This window comes from Nicotiana attenuata, chromosome 8, assembly GCF_001879085.1.
Source record: "Nicotiana attenuata strain UT chromosome 8, NIATTr2, whole genome shotgun sequence".
In the NCBI taxonomy this organism is placed as follows: domain Eukaryota; kingdom Viridiplantae; phylum Streptophyta; class Magnoliopsida; order Solanales; family Solanaceae; genus Nicotiana; species Nicotiana attenuata.
The window spans coordinates 3957513-3977103 of NC_031996.1; the positions used below are offsets into that span (position 1 = coordinate 3957513).

General features: G+C 36.7%; 3 protein-coding genes across 7 annotated transcripts; 2 read left to right on the plus strand and 1 right to left on the minus strand.

Moving 5' to 3' along the window:
- LOC109230762 (B3 domain-containing transcription factor VAL3-like) lies at positions 325-6040 on the plus strand. 3 transcript variants are annotated; one of them, XM_019396184.1, is made up of 6 exons: positions 325-635; positions 2623-2704; positions 2837-2935; positions 3452-3524; positions 4143-4222; positions 5391-5737. In XM_019396184.1, the coding sequence occupies exons 1-5, from the start codon at positions 517-519 to the stop codon at positions 4220-4222; spliced, it is 453 nt and encodes a 150-aa protein (XP_019251729.1). In that variant the 5' UTR covers positions 325-516; the 3' UTR covers positions 5391-5737. The 3 variants fall into 3 exon arrangements, 2 of the variants coding, with proteins under 2 accessions (XP_019251729.1, XP_019251728.1); XR_002068711.1 differs by lacking the exon at positions 5391-5737 and adding an exon at positions 5744-6040 and having other exon boundaries at positions 326-635; positions 2623-2718; XM_019396183.1 differs by lacking the exon at positions 5391-5737 and adding an exon at positions 5744-6040 and having other exon boundaries at positions 326-635.
- LOC109230765 (probable ADP-ribosylation factor GTPase-activating protein AGD5) lies at positions 6471-14908 on the minus strand. 2 transcript variants are annotated; one of them, XM_019396186.1, is made up of 11 exons: positions 14664-14908; positions 13123-13181; positions 12912-13002; positions 11201-11255; positions 10984-11074; positions 10656-10890; positions 10394-10577; positions 9821-10011; positions 9009-9245; positions 8862-8920; positions 6471-6839 (listed from the first exon to the last, which is right to left on the minus strand). In XM_019396186.1, exons 1-11 carry the CDS (start codon positions 14712-14714, stop codon positions 6686-6688), a joined length of 1407 nt encoding a protein of 468 aa, XP_019251731.1. In that variant the 5' UTR covers positions 14715-14908; the 3' UTR covers positions 6471-6685. The 2 variants fall into 2 exon arrangements, with proteins under 2 accessions (XP_019251731.1, XP_019251730.1); XM_019396185.1 differs by having other exon boundaries at positions 10394-10890.
- On the plus strand, positions 15792-19350 carry LOC109230766. Of its 2 annotated transcripts, none has more exons than XM_019396188.1 (2): positions 15792-16172; positions 18866-19350. In XM_019396188.1, the coding sequence occupies exons 1-2, from the start codon at positions 15893-15895 to the stop codon at positions 19150-19152; spliced, it is 567 nt and encodes a 188-aa protein (XP_019251733.1). In that variant the 5' UTR covers positions 15792-15892; the 3' UTR covers positions 19153-19350. The 2 variants fall into 2 exon arrangements, with proteins under 2 accessions (XP_019251733.1, XP_019251734.1); XM_019396189.1 differs by having other exon boundaries at positions 18878-19350.

Genomic DNA, 19591 nt, shown 5'->3' on the forward strand with positions numbered 1-19591 from the left:
TTGCTATATTTTTAACTATTCTTGGATCGATCAGTTCGATGGTATTCAAACTCGAGGGCTGAATTCTGTTCAAACACTGGTTTGCTTAGTTTTATTGTTAATTTCTATTATTACTCTTTATATTTATCAATTGGTATTAGGTGAAATCACGTGTCCTTAAAACCACATTATAAGTTTAATTGTTATCCATTTTTTAGGGTAAACAGTGAGCAAACTGAAGAATTATAAGTGCAAATTTAAAAATAATGATTGCCCATGGGTACACATGTAATTTCAGCACAACTTTCCAATTTCCCAAGATGTGTACCTGATGCTTTAAGCAAAAGAAATTCCCGCTCTTTCACCCCAAGTCGGTTGATTTCCCTCCTCTTTCAAGACCCTTCTTCTCCAATTGAGTAATCCAAATGGCGCGGGTTTCAATTGAAATAATTGCCTCTCTGAAATATTACAAAGTGAAGAGGTAAGCAAAACAAGCAAAGCTTAACAACAATCCCGTTAGGGTTTCTGAAAGCTTCAATGGCTTCTTCTTCCTCAAGAAGTCCCTGCTTTCAATGTAAAGATTCAACCTCAGCTAATTTCAGAAATGGTTGGCGTCTTCGCAGTGGCAAGTTTGCTCAGCTCTGTCATCTTTGCGCGTAAGTATTTATTCACTCCCCCCAAAAAATTGTCTTATTGGTGATAATAATTCATGACAGAAATGGGAAGCCTTATAAGTTACAAAAATGTATATTTTTAGCCGCTCTCAGAAATAATAGCCGACAAAATATATAATTTTTTTTTGTATATATGTGTATATACATATACAAAAAATATATATTTTATACACTTTTGGGCGAATGCAATTAGTTTGAGCAGACCAGCCAGTTTTGTATTTTCCATTTAAGTTATTGGTTTATTAGAGTTTGGGAATTTGTTATTGAGCATTGCTGACTAGAGATTTTGCGTTTAATGGGTGTGAAAAATTGGCTTTTCATATGAGTATTTCTTAATTTGGCATTTTCTTAAATAGTTTCTTTGTTTCCAAGTTTTCTTGCTCCTCAAGCAATCTCTTAAAGAATAGCACTCACAATAAAAAAAAAACAGAAATGTAAAATATAGCTGTTCATGAAGCTACTAGTGATGATAGTTTGTGCCTATGGTCATGGGTGGAACCAGGGGGTGGAAGGAGGCCCTTTCGCCCAAAAATTACACTATATATACTAGGTCAATTTTTTTATTTTTTATGTATATATAGTATATGTTGAATCCCTTTGACTTCTCATGTGTTTCCTATTTTATATTTTGAACCCCTGCATAAATTCCTGGCTCCACTGCATATGGTACCAGAAATGGCCGGACTCTTTTTAATGTCTTGTTTATTAAAGTTTGTGAATTTTTGCTAGAGATTTTCCATACATGGGTGAGTAGGTTTTGTGTAGGTATTTGTAATTTTTGGATGTGTGGATGTTTCATTGGGATTTATTCTAGTCAGTTCCTTTGTTTCAAGTTTTCTTGCTTCTTAAGCAATCTTTTAAAACATAGCACTCACATGAAATACCGGGATGCAACACATAGCTGTACGAGAATAGAATCTGATCCATTCAGTTTCAAAATGCCTGGTTTGAAATTTTTGGACATTTCTGGTGATTTAATCTGCCAATTTTCCATTAGAAGACTTGTTATTTCTTTCTTGACAAGGCGGAAAGTTGAAGTTTTGTAATTTTAACAGAGTTCTGCTACTGCCAAATCTTATTCAAATTTAGCTCAAATTTTGAACTGTCTTTCAACATTGGTCGATACTCATCTTAGAGTAAGACGGTAAGTGTGTTCATTTGGTTCCGTAGAAAGGAGCTATTCCCTCTGTCCCAATTTGTATATCATACTTTCTGTTTTAGTATGTCCCAAAAAGAATGTCATACTTCTTTATTTAGAAATAATTTAACTTTAAAATTCCTACTTACCCTTAATGAAATAATTTACAGCCACACAAATATCTAAGTCTTTAGACTACAAGATTCAAAAATCTTCCTTTTTTATTAAACTTTGTGCCGAGTCAAACACCGCCACATAAATCAGGACGGAGGGAGTATATGATTATCAATCCCTAGAAACTCTGTTGCTCTAGGTCTTATACGAACTCAGTTCCAACAGTTTAAAGGTCGATTATTTGACCATATGCTACTCAAGATGCTTATCAATCCCCAGAAACAATGTATCTGGACTGACATTAGTATTAATCAGTTCATGTGGTAGGTTCTTGCGAGTAACACTCTTAGGCGATTTGACTTTTGATAATGAAGTTCCTCCAAGTAAGAACTTCTCTACGACTTTATTTGTCCAAGGATGAAGTCAGAATGTAATCTCATATATTTCTTTTAACTGCTAGCCACTTCCGAAAAAAGTCAATATATAACAATTTGATTTTTGGTGAATGGAATGGTAACTGCTCTCTGCGGTTAAAGGAGAAATGAATGACATGACTAGTTCCAAATCAGGAAACTTTGAGTGTCATAATCTGCTTAGTTAGATGAAGTGATATCAGTCCTCCCTTCACTTGGCTTAATATGGTGTAACATGTTGATGCTTGTAAGGCTATTAATGAATGTGATTTATCTTTTGATTAGTTCCTATTTTTTCCTCTAGTTCTGTGTATGAGGCTGAGAGGTTTTGCGAGACTTTCCATAGAAGAGATGATGGATGGAGAGATTGTGAGTCATGTGGCAAGGTGAGTGGAAAAAGGTATCGATCATAATTGTACATATAGAAACTTAGCTATGCCTATGAATAAAAGGTCTTTGTTCTTATGTATACTGCTGTGGAGAAAAGCTTCTTAGCAGTAATATTTTTTTCTTCGCAGTTGGTCCATTGTGGATGTATTGTATCATTCGACGCATATCTGCTGTTGGATTTTGGTGGAATTATGTGTATGGAGTGCTCAAAGAAGAATTTCATTCTTGTAAGAATTTTTAAGGCATTTTTTATTTGTAAACAACCTTTTGATTTTACCAGTTAATTCTCTTTTACTATCACAATCATTTCTCAATATTTGTAAGATGACCTATTGACCTGCATATCATCCGAACAGTATTTTCAATGCAGAATATAGATATATATGTGGGAAAAAATCACTGAAATTTCAACCAGTATTAGATATTAACCCACAATTTTAGACGTACAATGAGTTCAATCATAAGAACTTTAAAGATCGAACCTATCTAGTTGAAAACTGTAAGTTTAAATTTTGGATCCGCCTCCGACCGAAGTCTAAGAGCATTAAATATGATGGCTGCTTTCTAGACAGAACATGAAGTTTATGTGCTTCTTTTCTAATATGAAACGGGTCATCACAATTCCGCATGTATTTTTTCCCTCCAAGAAAATCTGTTTTAAATTACAATGCCATCTTTTGGGTTCTTTTACTGTTCCTTTTTAGGATGAGGAAACTAATGTTATGAAGCTATATATATTGCAGGCACGGAACCATTGCTTGTCTCATGAAAGTCAAGTACCAACCGGAGAATCTCGGCTAGTCCCATCCAGCCTTGGTATTGTCGGTTGCATCCCTCCCTCTAATGCAGCATGCGTTTTTAACTGAGATTGATGATTGTTAGAGTCCGACATTGGTTGTGGAATGGACTGGTGGTCTACTTATATGGACTTGGGCAATCCTCCCCTCATTAGCTAGCTTTTGGGGTTGAGTTAAGCCCAAGTGCCATATCTTTACATGGTATTAGAGTCAGGTCCATTTCTGTTTGGGCCCCTATGATATATTGTCCACGCTCCAGTTGGTGGTCTGGGCGTGCGAAGGGGTGTTAGAGTGGGTTAGAGTCCCACATTGGTTGGAGAATGGACTGGTGGTCTCCTTATATAGACTTGGGCAATCCTCCCCACATGAGCTAGCTTTTGCGGTTAAGTTAGGCCCAAGTGGCATATCTTTACAGTCATAGCATATCTTTTTGATCTATGATGACTATTATTGAATTAGTTGATGATAGTAATATAAGTAATTTTCAAGCTAAAGGAGGTCAGTAACATGTTGCAGTTCATCGGAGTACTACTTAAGTTTTAAGAAAACCATCTGAAGATGATATATTCCTACTTCCTTCTACTCGTGCATGAGACATTATCATCGTACCCTGACGACAAGTTGTTTGGTTTTGTAGTTACTTTTTATCGAATTGAACCAGGAAAGAAACTGGTCATGGGATTAAGGAAAAGTTCTGCTGGTTCTACCACCTCATAGGTATGCAAGACATACTCTTCTGATTTTGTTTACTAACCAATTAAAATTCTGCATCTTTTTAAGATAATTTCTAGCTGATCAGATCTAGCTTCTGTTTTTGCATGGTTCTATTATGATTGAATCGTGCCTATACTTTGCCCTTTACTTAAAGAAAAGGGAAGACACTATGTGTTGAAATGGCATGTATATATAAATAATAATAGTAGTATTAGTAACAACAACAACAACAACAACAACAATAATAATAATAATAATAATAATAATAGTAATAATAATAATAATAATAATAATAATAATAATAAAGTTCTCTAAAAGTTATTCCCAACTAGTAGATATCACATATATAAATTTTTTTCTTCAACTGTGTCATATCTTTAGCTAAGTTTGCATTGATTCCAATGGTTTGTAGGTCATTCTAGACAACTTCTTTCCTTGTATTTTTAGGTCTATCCCGTTCCGATTTAACACATTCACTCGCCATAGTTTCACACCTATAGACCGACATGTAGATCGATGCTGGACAAACAATCTCAAGTGACTTTCTCTCATTTTATCCTCAACGCATGCTACTTGCACCTTGTGACGAATTTGGTCATTTTTAATCTTATGTAACACATTCATTTTAGCATTCGCATCTCTTCATACTAATCTTGTAGATATATCGGACTTTTGGGCCCCAATATTCACTATCATAGAACGTTGCCGGTCTTATATATGTTCTATAAAACTTATGTTTCAGTTTGATAGGCATCCTTCTATCACATAACACCCCGGTAACACTGCTCCATTTCAACCATTCGGTTTTAATCCTACGAGTAACATCTTCATTTATTATTCCATTTTCTTGAAACAATAAGCCTAGACATCTTAATTGTTTGCATTTTGGCACCGCTTAGCTCAACTTAGCTCTTCTCATGCTGACTAAACTTGTCAAGTTTCCCTTAGTCGACATAAAAAAAAAATTTGACCTCAATGCCAGAAAGGGACACATGAAATATCACGTTAAGCACCTAACAACTAATATTATTACACCGGAGAATTATATTACTGTCAACTGTGATATTTCCATTTTAACTCTATTTGACGTAATATGTACTAACACATATTTATTCCACTTATAGTTTAATAAGTACCATTTTATTGCTGGCAATGATGTAGTTTTAAACAGGTTGTTTGCAATGACAGTCTGATGATGATTTTGATACTTTGGTTTGTGCCCTTTACCCGTGACCCCCAGAGGTGGAGCTACTCTATTAGGTGCGGGTTCGGCCGAACCTAGTCACTTTTGCTTAAATATTGTATTTGTACTAGAAAATTCATTAAATATGTAGAAAAATTTAATTGCGAACCCAGTAACTAAGACAAGCTATGGTTTTCATGGTAAATTTAGAACCCATAAACTTCAAATCTTGGCTCTACCTCTGGCGACCCCTATCCCCGTGACCCTAGATGCTGAAGTTATATGTGAACCCAACGATCTCGTCACATAATCTACAAGTGAAAGATTATGTTGCTCTACAGGTTTCAGCTCGATGTCCTGGAATAGGACTGGCTACACTTCAATGCATTCGGCTATGTATCCATGGAAGCTGTTGGTGTTATCTGTGCAAACTATCCAAACATCTTAGCAGCTCAATGTCTAGTCAAAGCGATACCTTTTTTAGCCTATGCCTGTTTGAATATGTATAGGAGAACTATTTTTTCGACAAGTTTCTGCGTGTAAAGATGTCAAGAAGATCATGAGCTTGTGTGGTAGACCCTCTCTGCTTTTTCGTCTTCCCAGGAAAGAAGAATTTATAAAATGAATGATTTTTCTTTAATACTATATTTTTTCGTTTTTTGTATATGGATGGATATATGATAGGGCAAAATACAAAATTGGTTGGTTGGCCGAAATTAATTGCATTCACTAGCCAAAAAGTGTATAAAATATGTATATTCCTTTACTTAGATGCACATGTCCCGCACTTCTATTTTCCATCCCTCTTATTCCTCAAAAGTGCACAAAATAAAAGGGAAGTGTTCGGTGTTACAGCAAGCCCACATATACAAATATAGGAGGCGCCGAGGCGGAAGGCCACATTTGTAACATCACAACTGTGCAACCATGGGAAGGATGACACAAGCATACAGACATGTAAGCAGGGGCCAGGGGTGGAGCTAGCTCTTCGGCTATGGGGTCAGCCGAACCCCTTATACTTAATTTCCTTTTTTTTTTCTTCACGCCAAGGTTGGATACTTATTCCAGTCAGAAGGGAAAGGACCAAAATTCCATTCAATTTCAACATCTTATTATTCTACCTACAGATATTGATCAACTCATCCATAGAAAGCTGAACATTGTATCTTTACAATAGTCTATAATTTCCTAGTAACACAGAGACCTCCGAATAGCTATTTTCATGTTAGTAACTCTATTTTTATACTATAATCCAAAAACTAGTATACTTCCTCAAAAACTTTTCAGCGTTTCGAGAACATGCCTTGAGTCAAAGACGAGAAATCGTACTCTTTTGTTGATTGTGTAGAACTTGATGAAAGTGTGGTTGTTGCATCTCTGCTCGGTACAGAGGAGACTGTACCATTGCCCGAAGAATTCTGTCCCGTTGGGTAAACACTGTAATATACAAGAGGAAATATAAAAATATCAGTCCAGATTTTCTGACAGTGAGTATTTATTTAAAAGGGAAATGGTTACAAGATGTTATAGTGAGATATGGATTCAGGATTTTGGTTCTATGGGTTCAGGACTTGGATTCGGGGCATTTGCATCTATACCCGCTTTTTGTGTCACATTTTAACTTGTGCCCGCTTTGCAAAAAAAATTGCAAGCGTACCCGCTTTTTCGCATAACTTCAGCATACGGGGTTGAAGTAGCAAAGGCAATCACGCAAAACTTCAGCATTCTAGTAGCCGGGCCTGAAGTTCAACTCTAGAGCTGAAGTTTTTGTGTTGTAACTGGGAAACTTCAGCTCTAGAGCTGAAGTTTTTTTACCACCTATTAATATTACATACTAGAGCTGAAGTTTTTTTACCACCTATTAAATATTACATACTAGAGCTGAAGTTTTCCAGTTACTAACTACTAAAAACTTCACGACAGTATAAGTTTGTTCGCCTTGTTGCAGAACCAGGGTTGACCGTAGCATCGACTTCCCTCACCAGGCTACAAGGTGTGCTTTCTCTAGTGCTTCTTTTAAAGGAAGAAAAAAGAACAAACACACAACAACTATCAGCTACAAAAACCACTATAATCAGTGAGAGACAACATCAGATTTTGCTGGAACTATTAATATTACATACAGTTGGAAAAAAGAAAAGCTAAAAAATAAAGTAAGAACGTGAAAGGGTAGCTTTTGCACAGCTTGTGATGTTGTTTTTATGCATATTGATCTCAATCTAGATCCTTGCTTTCTTCTGGTGAGGTACTGAAGCGGAGAAGAAAGGGAGCTGAAGATGTTTAAAAAGTGGGTACAAGTTAAAAGTTTTAAAAAAAATGGGCATAGGTTAAATGGGGGCGACCAAATAGGGCGCCCCGTGCAATTTTTACCTTGGATTCGAACCATTGAACCCATCACCTTGTTAGAGTTCAGGTTCATAGTTCAATATTTTCAATAATTACAATATATTTTACACAGATAAATTCATGCCTAGGCAAAATGTTATAGGTTAAATGAAACCATATGTAGACTACTAGATCCGCCCCTGGTTATAGTATAGAATTAACTATCAAAATTGGGTGGCAAACCAATGTACAAATAGCTATTACAAGCAGATTGTACACCAGTATATTGTGGCTACTAAATCTTCAGGTTTTTAAAACCGTGTTTTTAAAGAAATGATTTTATTAATGATGAGAAATGTCCCAGGTTTCCAAAACCATTTTAAGCAAAGTACAAAATTCAAATTTAGTTAAAAGTTCAACACATGTCTTGTCTCAGAAGCTGATACATGATGTCTAGAAAAACCCCCTTTCTTTGCAGTAAATCGTAATAAAACATCAGACAAATTGTCATAAATTTGTAGTGGATGCAGTGCTTTCTCAAGGAAGCTTTCATGTTATGGTTTGACTAAATTAAATGCTCTGATTTCTCAAAGTTTTAAACTAAAGGGAAAAGATTACCACATATGACCATCTAATAGATCTACGGGATGCCCTGTTTCAGTTGATGATTAATTTTATTCGTTTCAGTCGGTTAACTCTTTTACTAAACTCCGCCTATGTGACCTTGCTCACATTACCTGTCCCCGAATAAAGGAGGATGGTTGCCGTACGTAAAACTTGCCAAATTCTGATGAATACTCATAATACAGATAACATGGTGAGTAAGGACTCATATAGCCGACCCCAACTTATTTGGGACTGAGGCATAGTTGTTATTGTTTAACTCGTTTATTATGCTACAGTTCATTTTATGCTTCAGGACAGAAGGTGTAATCTGAAGTAAAAAACCTGAAGATAGGCTGTGTCTAATTAACAACTAATTTTTTTTTCTTTTTAAAAAAATATATTGAGACAGAACCTATCCTCAGGTTTTTCACTTCAGATTATGCCTTAAAAAAAAACTTGTTGCATCTAAATCTAGCTGTTATGAACCAATCTACAGTCCACAAATGACATAGAACGAGAAGTAAGTACCTGGATGTTGAAAGTGGCACAGAGTTTCCAGCTAAATGTGTTGCTCCCACAGTGCCCACCTAGTTAGTTTACAAGCAACGAAAAACAGTTTTAGTGGAGTTTATAGCAATATTCCAACAAAAAACTCAACATTCATGCATTTTTGACCTGCAAATATTTCTCCAATTCAGTCTTTCCATTGGCTGGCATCGTCATTCCAGGGAACTGGTAGCCTACATTTGGCCAACTTTGATTCACTATATTGGAGCCATTTGGTCCTTGTTGAACATCCACAGGGATTTTTAAAGCGCCACTAGCAGCGGCAGCAGCCACTAGAAGAGACTGTTGTTGAGCTAGCTGGGCAAGTTGTTGCTGATGCATAGCAAATGGTGACACCGTATTGGACTGCAGAATATTCAACATCATTTTTAGACTACATAGAACTATGCCTCAATTCCGAGCAAGTCCAGGTTGACTATATGAATCCTTACTGACCATGCTGCCCCTATTAAGTTCATGTTAGACCCATATTGTACAATGATGAGAGATGGTAGGAATTCTATATATTTTCTATTGGCATATAAATCTCGACTAAAAGACTCCTAGAGAACATAATACCTAAATTGAACATACTAACGTCACTAAGATTTAGTCTCAAGTAACTGGTATCGCCAATATAGAAACTTTTTGTTCCATTGTGCCTTATTTTTCGCTAGGTCTGCGTGGATTCCAAGAGATTATATGTCTCTCTCGACAATTTACGCCCCATGTAATTTTAGGTCTACCTCGTCCCCCTTTAATTCTTTCGCTCACCATGTTTTCGCACTTACAGACCGTTGCATCTGGAGGTCGACGTGTGATATGACCAAACCATTTCAAGTGACCTTCTCCACTTTATCATCGATGTGTGCTACTTGCACCTTCTAAAATAGAAAAGACCAAGAACAACATAAAGCTCCAGTTCTAAATAGCAATAGTACCTTGTCAAAAAGGCTCATGATATCATTTTTGACATCTTTTGGAAGCTTCTCTGACAAGGAAGAAGTTGAAATTGATGATGACAATGATGGTGAATCCTTGAATAAATCTTCAATTGCAGAAGCAGATTGGCATTTCCGATGATCAGATTTTGCAACACCAGTTTTCGCTGCTTGTATTTCTTCTTGAGCAGCTGAGAAGTTTACAAGATTTGATTAGAACAAAACGAGCTAAACAAAGGACATAGCAACTGCAATACAGATCCCCAAGAATATTTTCAAGCTTTTTCTTTTCTCAAAATACCATTCACCCTTTTTTTTACCCCTCCGCAGGAGCTCCCCACTTTGCTCCTTCTGACTCGAACCTGCGACCTCAGGGTTCATTCAGCCTCACTCAGAATAGAAGTAGAAGGAACCGAAAATTATGGATCATTATTTAAGAGAAAAGGCCAAATGAATGCCCATACTCGTTTTTTTTTTGTTTGTCTCTGCTAGGATTGATCATGATCTCCCCAGGGTAAAGAGGAAAGTAAAGATAAAAAAAGACGGTTCTAACAAAACTGTGACTTAACGTACACAGGAAACCTGTCCACGAGTTATCATCTACAGAAGCAGAATTTGCGCCATTGTCATTTGGAGAATCCACAGAAAGCATGTCGAAAAGATCAGTAGCAATATCTACTTTAGGAGGATCGACAACTTCTGCGACCTGCTTTGCAGATTCAGTGACTGCAATTGGTTGTGTCTTCTGACTTGTCTGCTGAGGAACCACACCCGAAGATACCTTTTCATGAGTTGAACTATATGATTCAGAGTTTGGAACATAGGTTTGACGTACTTGCTCTGGCGCTTTTGGAGGCAGAGGTATATTGAATCTAGCAGAAGGTATATCTTGCTTTATGCTAGGGCGTTGTATGCTTAATCGCTCATTGGATGAACCGCCGGATTTAGTAGCGTGTTCATGGACAGTTCTGTCACAACGTTGTCGCCGTTGCACTGTGGTCAACTCTTCTTGAACCTTGGAAAATGATTTTTCCTTCCCATTCTTAGGGATCCACCGCTTGTCTTCATATCTAAACAAAACACAGATACTGCCTTTGATGAGTTGCAAAATACTAGATTAAAGGATCAAGGATTGCTTAAGCCAGGGATTAGTAAAGACATACTTTGCACGGATGAAATTCTCAATACCAGCTCTATCATAATTTGGAGGAAGCTCCGCTTCCCAATAACTATTTGCCTTCTCATTTCCCATTGCTATACAGCATCAAAAAAGGGATCACGTACAATTAAGCTATTTATGTAACAGATCAACAGTTTTAGGCTACTAATTATGTATGATATCAACATCAAAACTGTAAGAGTTTAAAAAAAGGGACTTACATCGAATAAATGCAACTTGTTCAGGAAGCCATGTATCTAAAGTAGCTGATCGAACCTGCATAAATTCGCAAACAACAGAAAACATAACAAGACTTTGAAACAATAAGCATCTTTCACAAATCCAATAATAGTCATTTAAAAAAAAATATCTAGAAACACATGAAGGCATGGAAATTCATCTCACATGGTCCAGATATACATCAGTGTGCATTCATAAGAAATTAAGAATCAACGCATTTACGGTACATAAAAAGTGGATTAAAACCATCAAATAACAGTATTTAGCCAAATAATTTAATACAGAATTCAGAACCAGGGATGATTATTGAGGTTAGGAATGTAAGTGCTAGCCAATTTGAGCTCTCGACAAACTTGGCATGCCTATACATGTCCATAAGAGAGCTCAAGCTCAGCTCAGGATTGACCAGAAACCCAAGAGCTCAAGCATGGCTTGAAGGATATTCCACAAGACTGTCAATTGCTAGGCCAGTGGTGAAACCCCTAGTCCAGTAATTTGTGGCTAAGGAGGAGGAGGAAGATGGAATGTGTATGGTTATATGGTATTTATGCCTAAGGTTTATAACCAAAAATGAATTACTAATAAATAACAATTATCATGGCCCGAGAATCACAGAACCGAGCCCGGCTTGGTTCTCTACTTGAGATCCAAGAATTATGAGGCAAGTTGGGCAAACAGCATGATAACGAGTAGCTCACGAATTGTCCATGTTAATTTACTCTCCTCATTGAACCATTAATTTCATGTGCTGAAGAATCCATAGAGGCAAGTAAAAGTAGAGTGATGTTCAACCACAGTACATAAAATACTTCCAATCCCTCCACTTGAGATGAAATTGAGCTGGGAAGAGAAAGAACAATGTATGTTATGGTACAATTCATTTTCACGCCAACTGCAAAGTCATAACTATGGTGAATTATGGACATAGAGTCATATCCATCTTGGTGAGCTAGACATGTCCATAAGCGAGCTCAAACGCAGCTCGGCATTGACCAGAAACCCAAGAGCTCAAGCACGGCTTGAATGATATTCGACAAGGTTTGACGTCAATTGGTAGGCTTTCTAGACTTCACAAACATTTTTAAAAATGAAATCCACTATACCATGTGAATCAAAAAAAGAGAAAAGTGCATCATATATAAACATCAATTGGAGTAAATATACATATTTAGATATCGGACAAAGCTGACATAAGAATGTCACAAAATTAAGCATATTTTCGAGTTCCAAAAGAAACTCAACAGCCCGATCACCACTATATCACCATATCATCAATAGATATGCCAAAAAAAATGTAAAGCATGTTTTGCATACATTCTCATACTTGATCTATCAAAAGCAAGCACTGACAAACATGAAGGCATGCTGAGATGAGACGTTCACAGACAGTCATTTCTAAGGCGAATCAATTAACGTAGAGTCATCTCCATCCGGGTGATCTATGGATCAATGTATTTCAGTAGGGTGCTGTCAGCTGGAAAAGGATAAAATAAGTATACGCTTCACATAATATTTAGTAGTTCAAATGGTTCTTAAGTCAATCAAGACTATGAGCCTTAATAGTCTATCAATCGTCATAAGACCTATAAATTAAAACATGCACTATTACTATTGCACCATTTCATAGTTCAGACATATCTAGCAAATCTCAGATATGATGACGGATTGATGGTAGAATAGTCAATAAATTACCTTTGAAATGTGCACCCCTAGACTTCTGTGGATTCCGGAGCATTGCATGCATATGAAAATCCCCAGATTCACACTTGCCCATCGAGGACCTCTGCGTTGAATAAAAAAGAAGAATACGTTAAAGGCAATTCCTGTTTAATATCAACAATCCTCTCAGCAGCATAAGTTCTGAATTCCACATTATCAAATTCAAATATATCCTAGTACATACTTGGCTTTACAATCTGCACACTCCTTGTTCTCTGGCAACTTAAGGAGTCCTTCCAGAATCTGCAAGCAAACACAGTCCAATATTGTACAGAACATGAATGCATGTGTAAAATGAAAATGAAACCAACCAGGAAACAAACTGTGTAAGCCAAAAGCACGAGTGAGTATAAATATAAATCAGACCACTACAGTGGTGATAATCTTTCTTTCCCTTCGGCGTTCTGTGTGTTAAGTACATAATGCTGTTTGCTTTAATTTGTGAGGAAAGTTGCATTTTTCCTCTCCAAGGCAAGTGATAGTACAGGTATAAGAAAGAATACTGTGTGTGTTTCCCCACAGGATACTTCCATGGTGCTGCTTATAATTGAACACCTCAAACAAAGGATGCTAGTATAACTTTGGCAATTCAAATTGAAGAAACAGCGTATGCTTTCAGTAAGTGATTCTGTGATCCTTAAACTCCTCCTAGTTGTCTAGACATTGTCTCTCCTCCTCCACCATCACGGGAGAGCAATTCTATGTAACAACCCTCTTTTCTTTTTTTCTTCTTTTATTGAATGGCGAATTCAATGTGGAGAACTTCTAATACTGGCTAACCTAAATTATTGAATATTGCAACAAAAAAGGTTCAAATGGAGAAAATTGGATAGTGATGATTCATATAGTTGACCCTAACTAGCTTGGGATTGAAGCATAGTTGTCGTCATTGTTGTTGATCAATTCTATGTAATAAACTTATCATCGGACTGATTTATACGGATAGTTATATTTACTCTTAAATATTTTTCTAACTTTCACTCAGTTAAACTGTTACACAGAACCTGAAAAGCTAACATTTAGACATATCAATTAACAGCTCAAATAAATCAAAGCTCGTTGTTCTGACTGATCTATCCCACAACAAACTTCATTTGAAATTTCATTAATCACAAGGTTCATTTAATAATCATCAACAGAGCGGCAGTTATACAGTCGAAAAAAAGGATGATAAAACTCAAATCTGAAATGAGATGATAAGAACAATGAACAATATTGATCCACCAGACAATAACCAAAAGCTAAACCTTCGGCTATCAAAATCGAAATAAGAACAAAGGCAATAAGGCACCCAAGGGCATGGCCTAGTAAGTAGCCAATTAAGTGGGTTGAGAATCATGAGGTCTCAGGTTCAAATTCCAGCAAAGACAAAAACACTAAGTGATTTTTTCCGATATGTCCAAGTCTTGATAGATAGAGTTATCTGGTACGTGTAGTGGCGGAACCAGAATTTTTACAAAGGGATGTCAAAATATAAAAAGGCAAAAGCCAAGGAGATTCAATATACATAAAAATATTTTTTTACCTAACCACACATTATATTCGAAGGGGCATCAATCGACACCCTTTCGCATAATGTGGGTACACGTACTAGGTCTAGGAGGTAGCATGTACTCGTGGAATTGGTGGAACGCATGCATATAAACTAGCCGGAACACTACGGTTATAAAAAATAAAGAAAAAGAAGAATTCAAAGGCAATAAGAATGAAAATTTGAGTGGATACCTTTCTGTGCTTGGCATTGAGTTCCTTTGTAACGTTGGCCTTCTCATTCATAATGGCGCTGGTCGGAGCTACGTTCGGAAATGGAGAAAAAATAGGAAAACAATCGCCGATCCAATTCCTCTCTCTCTCTCTGAATTGAACGATTATATGACCGCCGAGGAGTATAACTGAAAGGAGAAATCGCAATATCGTTTTTGATTGGCTTATTATGTATTTACATACTTTTTTCCAAATTAGCTTCAAAATGTCAGATATCATCCACGAATAATGTTAGTTTAGATAGTTTAATTTCGAAGGCTCAAATTTATTATGGTCGTTTTTTTTTTTTTTTTTTTTTGCATTAACGAACTGGTTCCAAGCTAAATATTTTTATATTTTTAATAAAGTTTTTAGTATAAATACAAGGTTTATGCAAAAATTACTGAGTTCACGGGAACCAGTAACGTTTGCTCTACATCCGCCCTTACCAGCAGTACGGCTGTTAATCTAATTGATTGTACTAGATAACATATAAAGTCAAAAATTTCTATTAACAACTTTATTTTGTGTGATATTTTTTGACGACTATAGTTAAGTGTAGTTATAGATAATATATATATTATAATAGAACAAGAAAAATTAATTCCAAAAAGATATTTGAATGTTATAATAAAATACTGTTATAAAAAAATTTAATATTTATTTTTAAGTCTTCAATAATAAATTGTTTGATATTGTTACGCGTCAATTGGTTAAAGATTTCGATTAATTAATTCTAACATTTTAACGTTTGATTGACTGCCTAAAAAAAAATATAAGTGCTGAATAATTAGTGGTGGATAATTGACGATATTAAATAATAAATACAATAAGTTATAAATCTTTATGTTATATTTAAAGATAAAAATATCCTTTTAAAAGCAAGTACTTAATGCATACATGGCAATATCCATATTATTAATAACTGCATATATATTTTTTAATTAATTCTGACATTAAACTACTCCTTAAGGGCAGCTTGATTGTTCGAATTAGAATATTAAATTTGATATAAATAAAATCTAAGATTGCATTTATCTCGTGTTTGACAGCTAAACTTTTATATTAAACTTTTGATATTATAATTATTTTTTCATCATGTCGTCATCGGGGAGGTAGTTTAACACGATAATATACAAACAGAAAATCAATTTTTATTTAGACAGAAAGAGCAGCTAAGAGCAAAATTATTGTGGGACAGCGGGTAAGTAATGGGCATTTTAGATGAACTCCGAGCAGCCGCCGGCAAACTTTTGAACCGGAAAGTTCAACAGAAATCGTCAAACGCATGCGCATTAGAAGGCAAGTACAGTGCCGGTATTACATCGGCCGTTTCCAAAATCGACGGTTCCGTCAAATATGACGGCGCTCAAAAGACGGATGATTACGTTTTTTACCCTGACGGCCGTGAAAAGATCGGCCGAATTCTCTCAAAGCTCACGAAATTTGCCGTCGTCTCTGCCGTTGACGAATCTCTTAAAACCGTCGCTGGTCAGAATCCTCTCTCTCTCTCACACACACACACACTCACTCTTTCTCTTTCTACTATGCGCAGTCAGGAGTTTTGAATTACGCGTTGTTTATTACAGATAGAGTTAAAGGTAACTTATCTCTGAATTTTCCTGTTGGAATTACTGTGTGTTTTTCGAGTATATATTGATGAGGTTAAGCTGTACTGTATGCGATATGATCCAATGTGAGGGGAAAGTTATATACTAGTATTATACTTGCAAGATATTGTTCCGTGGTAGTTCGGTAGCTGTGGTATTAGTATATTTTAGCTTTGATACTGCCTTCGGTTTCAATTATGCATATAAGTAGTGGAAACTTTTATGTTATATGCACTGACTGTGTAGAAAAAATTTACGAAATCAGGTCATTTATAAGGTAATAACAGGTAAATTTTACTATAAGCATTAATTGATAACATGATAAAAATAGTAAGTAATCCAGAAGATGAAAGTAGTCGAGATAAGGATGTTGAGATGGATGTGCGGGCATACTAAACTGGATAAGATAAGGAATGAAGATATTCGGGAGAAGGTGAGCGTTGCCCCCCGTGGACGACAAGATGCGGGAAGCGAGGCTTAGGTGGTTTGGACACGTGCGGAGGAGAACCATAGCTTCCCCGGTTAGGAGGTGCGAGCGGTTGGCTTTGGCAGGTACGAGAAGAGGTAGAGGGAGGCCTAAGAAGAATTGTGGCGAGGTGATCAGGCAAGACATGACGCGACTTCAGATTTCCGAGGACATGGCTCTTGATAGGAACGTGTGGAGGTTGAGCATTATGGTTGTAGGCTAGGGGTAGTTCATAGTTTTTCCCTCTTTGTACCGGGTAGTCTGATTGAGTTTTGCTTATGTCTGGTAGCGGTCTATGTTGTGTTCACACTATTTTGTTGTTTTGCATAGGATTGTATTATTGCACTCCCTTTCACTTATTTGGTGTATTTTAAGATATTATTATTTCTTTTCTTGCTTCTTTTGTTGTTACAGATCTCTTCTTGTGTTTCTTTTCTGATATTATTATCTCTCCTGTTGAGCCGAGGGTCTCCCGGAAACAGCCTCTCTACCCTTCCGGGGTAGGGGTAAGGTCTGCGTACATCCTACCTTCCCCAGACCCCACTAGTGGGATTTTACTGGGTATGTTGTTGTTGTTGATAAAAATAGTAAGTAACATGCTATCAGGGCGGAGTTAGGCTGGTGTAAAGGGTTCACTTGAATCCTCTTTGCCAAAAACTAATATTGTGCAAATAGATAAAACATGAGTTTTTTTTTTGTTATATATAAATAATTGAATCTCTTGATGCAAGGAAAATTTAGTTGTAGTGACAAAGGGGGTTCAAAATTTACTTTAGGTCACGGGTTCAATTCGCAAGTGTGACATTGCAGTATTTTTGGAATCTCCTCGTACAAACTCCTGGCTCCGCCGCTGCCTGCTATAGTAGGTCGACCTACACCAATGGTGTAAAAGATCGTTACATCGTCAATGCATATAACTTAATTATAGATAAACTAGGTTCACATGCATTGCCGCAAAGAAGGATGTAGAGTTTATATTAGTAATTCGCGTCCACTGACTTAATCCGCCTTTGAGTGGAAGTCGTTTCTGCTGCGAAATGCTGTATGTGATGCATCTAAGACCACTTACGAACTTAGCATGTCCATTTGCTCTCGCTGCATTGTAGTAACCCTTGGTAAGGTAAACCTTGAAATTGGATCGCCTTTTGGTGGTGCAGTATCTATTTTTTGTGTACTGTTTTTATGCTGGGCTACTGCAATATTATTCCAGTGTTCATAAGCTTGACGTGTTTTCTGTTGGTGAGAAAGGAGGGGGGAAATTGGAAGTGACCCTTGAAAGGCTATTTGTATGATACAGAACTCTGGCTTTTGAGCGATTGCCATTGTCGACTTCTCCATTTTGGCATTGTTCTATCCTATGAACTATAGATGGAGCATGGCCTTTACTGTGTGGACTAAAATAGTAGCTGAACTTGCATGTATGACTAAAATAGTAGCTGAACTTGCATGCATAACTTCACAAACCTAAATTTCCATACTTTCCCTTATAGTTTCTTCATTCTTCTTGACTGTAGAATCAGCTTTTGTGAGTTCTCAAATCATCTTTTAATAAGTTGATATGTACTGTGTACTCAAGAAATAAAGGTTAACCGAAAGAAAGAAAGAAAAAAAAAAAAAGAAAAAGAAGTATTTTAGCTCTCTACAGATGCATAGCAAAACATGTGGAGCGTTTTTTCCGAGCAGTAAGGTTAGATAATAAAAAGAGAGTTTTGCCCCCAGGACTCTGGTTAAACGGCAAAGAAACATTGCTGTATGTGTGGTAGCCACAGATAAACAATCCCTCCTATTTCCCTCATTAACATGATGCATTATAATCCCACCTAATTCCATCGATCTGTAAGCAAAAATGCAAAATAACCGCGCAGAGGAATTTTTAGAAGATCCTTGTCAATATTGGGAGCCTGATGTGTTTGGATTTGGGTAATACAAACAACTGATTGTTTACCCCTTCGGATTTGGCTATACTTGATATTATATTCTCATTGATGGTCGTGCACTGCCTGCTAGGGTTACACATCTTATGGCTATTGATGGATATCACTAATATTGTCATCGAACATTTATGTACTTATTCATTGATATACTAAAATGGATTGTCACGTGCTTAGTCATTTCTGCAGGTGGCAGTAAAATTATCAAGGAGGGATTGAAGGACCAATCGCCTTCACGTCCTTCCACTAGAGCTGAGAAACAAGATATTTCTGTTATGATGGAGGAGATGCAAGCGAAGATGGAGAAATTTCAGGATGACATGAATAACACGAAGCAGCAAAATGAGGTGTCAACTAAAGGTATCACGGGGTTGGATTCCTTTGAGTTCTCTGATGAGCCTATCAAGTGTTCAACGCCTTCAAAATCTAATAGAAAAAAGGTTTTCATTCGCTCTCGGCTGTAGAAAGCAGGATATCTTGTCTTGGAATCTGCAATGTTCGTCTTTTGTAGTGTGGCAGTCCTGCTTCTGTAAATTTTTTGTGCTTTCAAGCAATCTAGTTGTATAATACACAAATAAATGTTAAATACAATAAGAAAAGGTTAAGCTGGTCTCTATTGTCCAAGCTAGTGTCCTTTGTACCAAGTAATTGGTAAATCTTCAGACACTGTCTTGAGCTAATGTTACTTTTACCAGGCCCTTTACGCTCATGCCAAGAATCTTCGGCCTTAAGATCGCACCAGACGGCAGTATATTCAGAGGATCTTCACAGTCAGAGCCAGGCGAGTAACAATATGCTACATCCATGTTTCTTGATTTGCGAATTGATCAACTAAAGCATGCTTTAATGTGTTTTGAATACCAAACTTAGCACTATTGTACCGACATTAGTAGCACCCTCAAT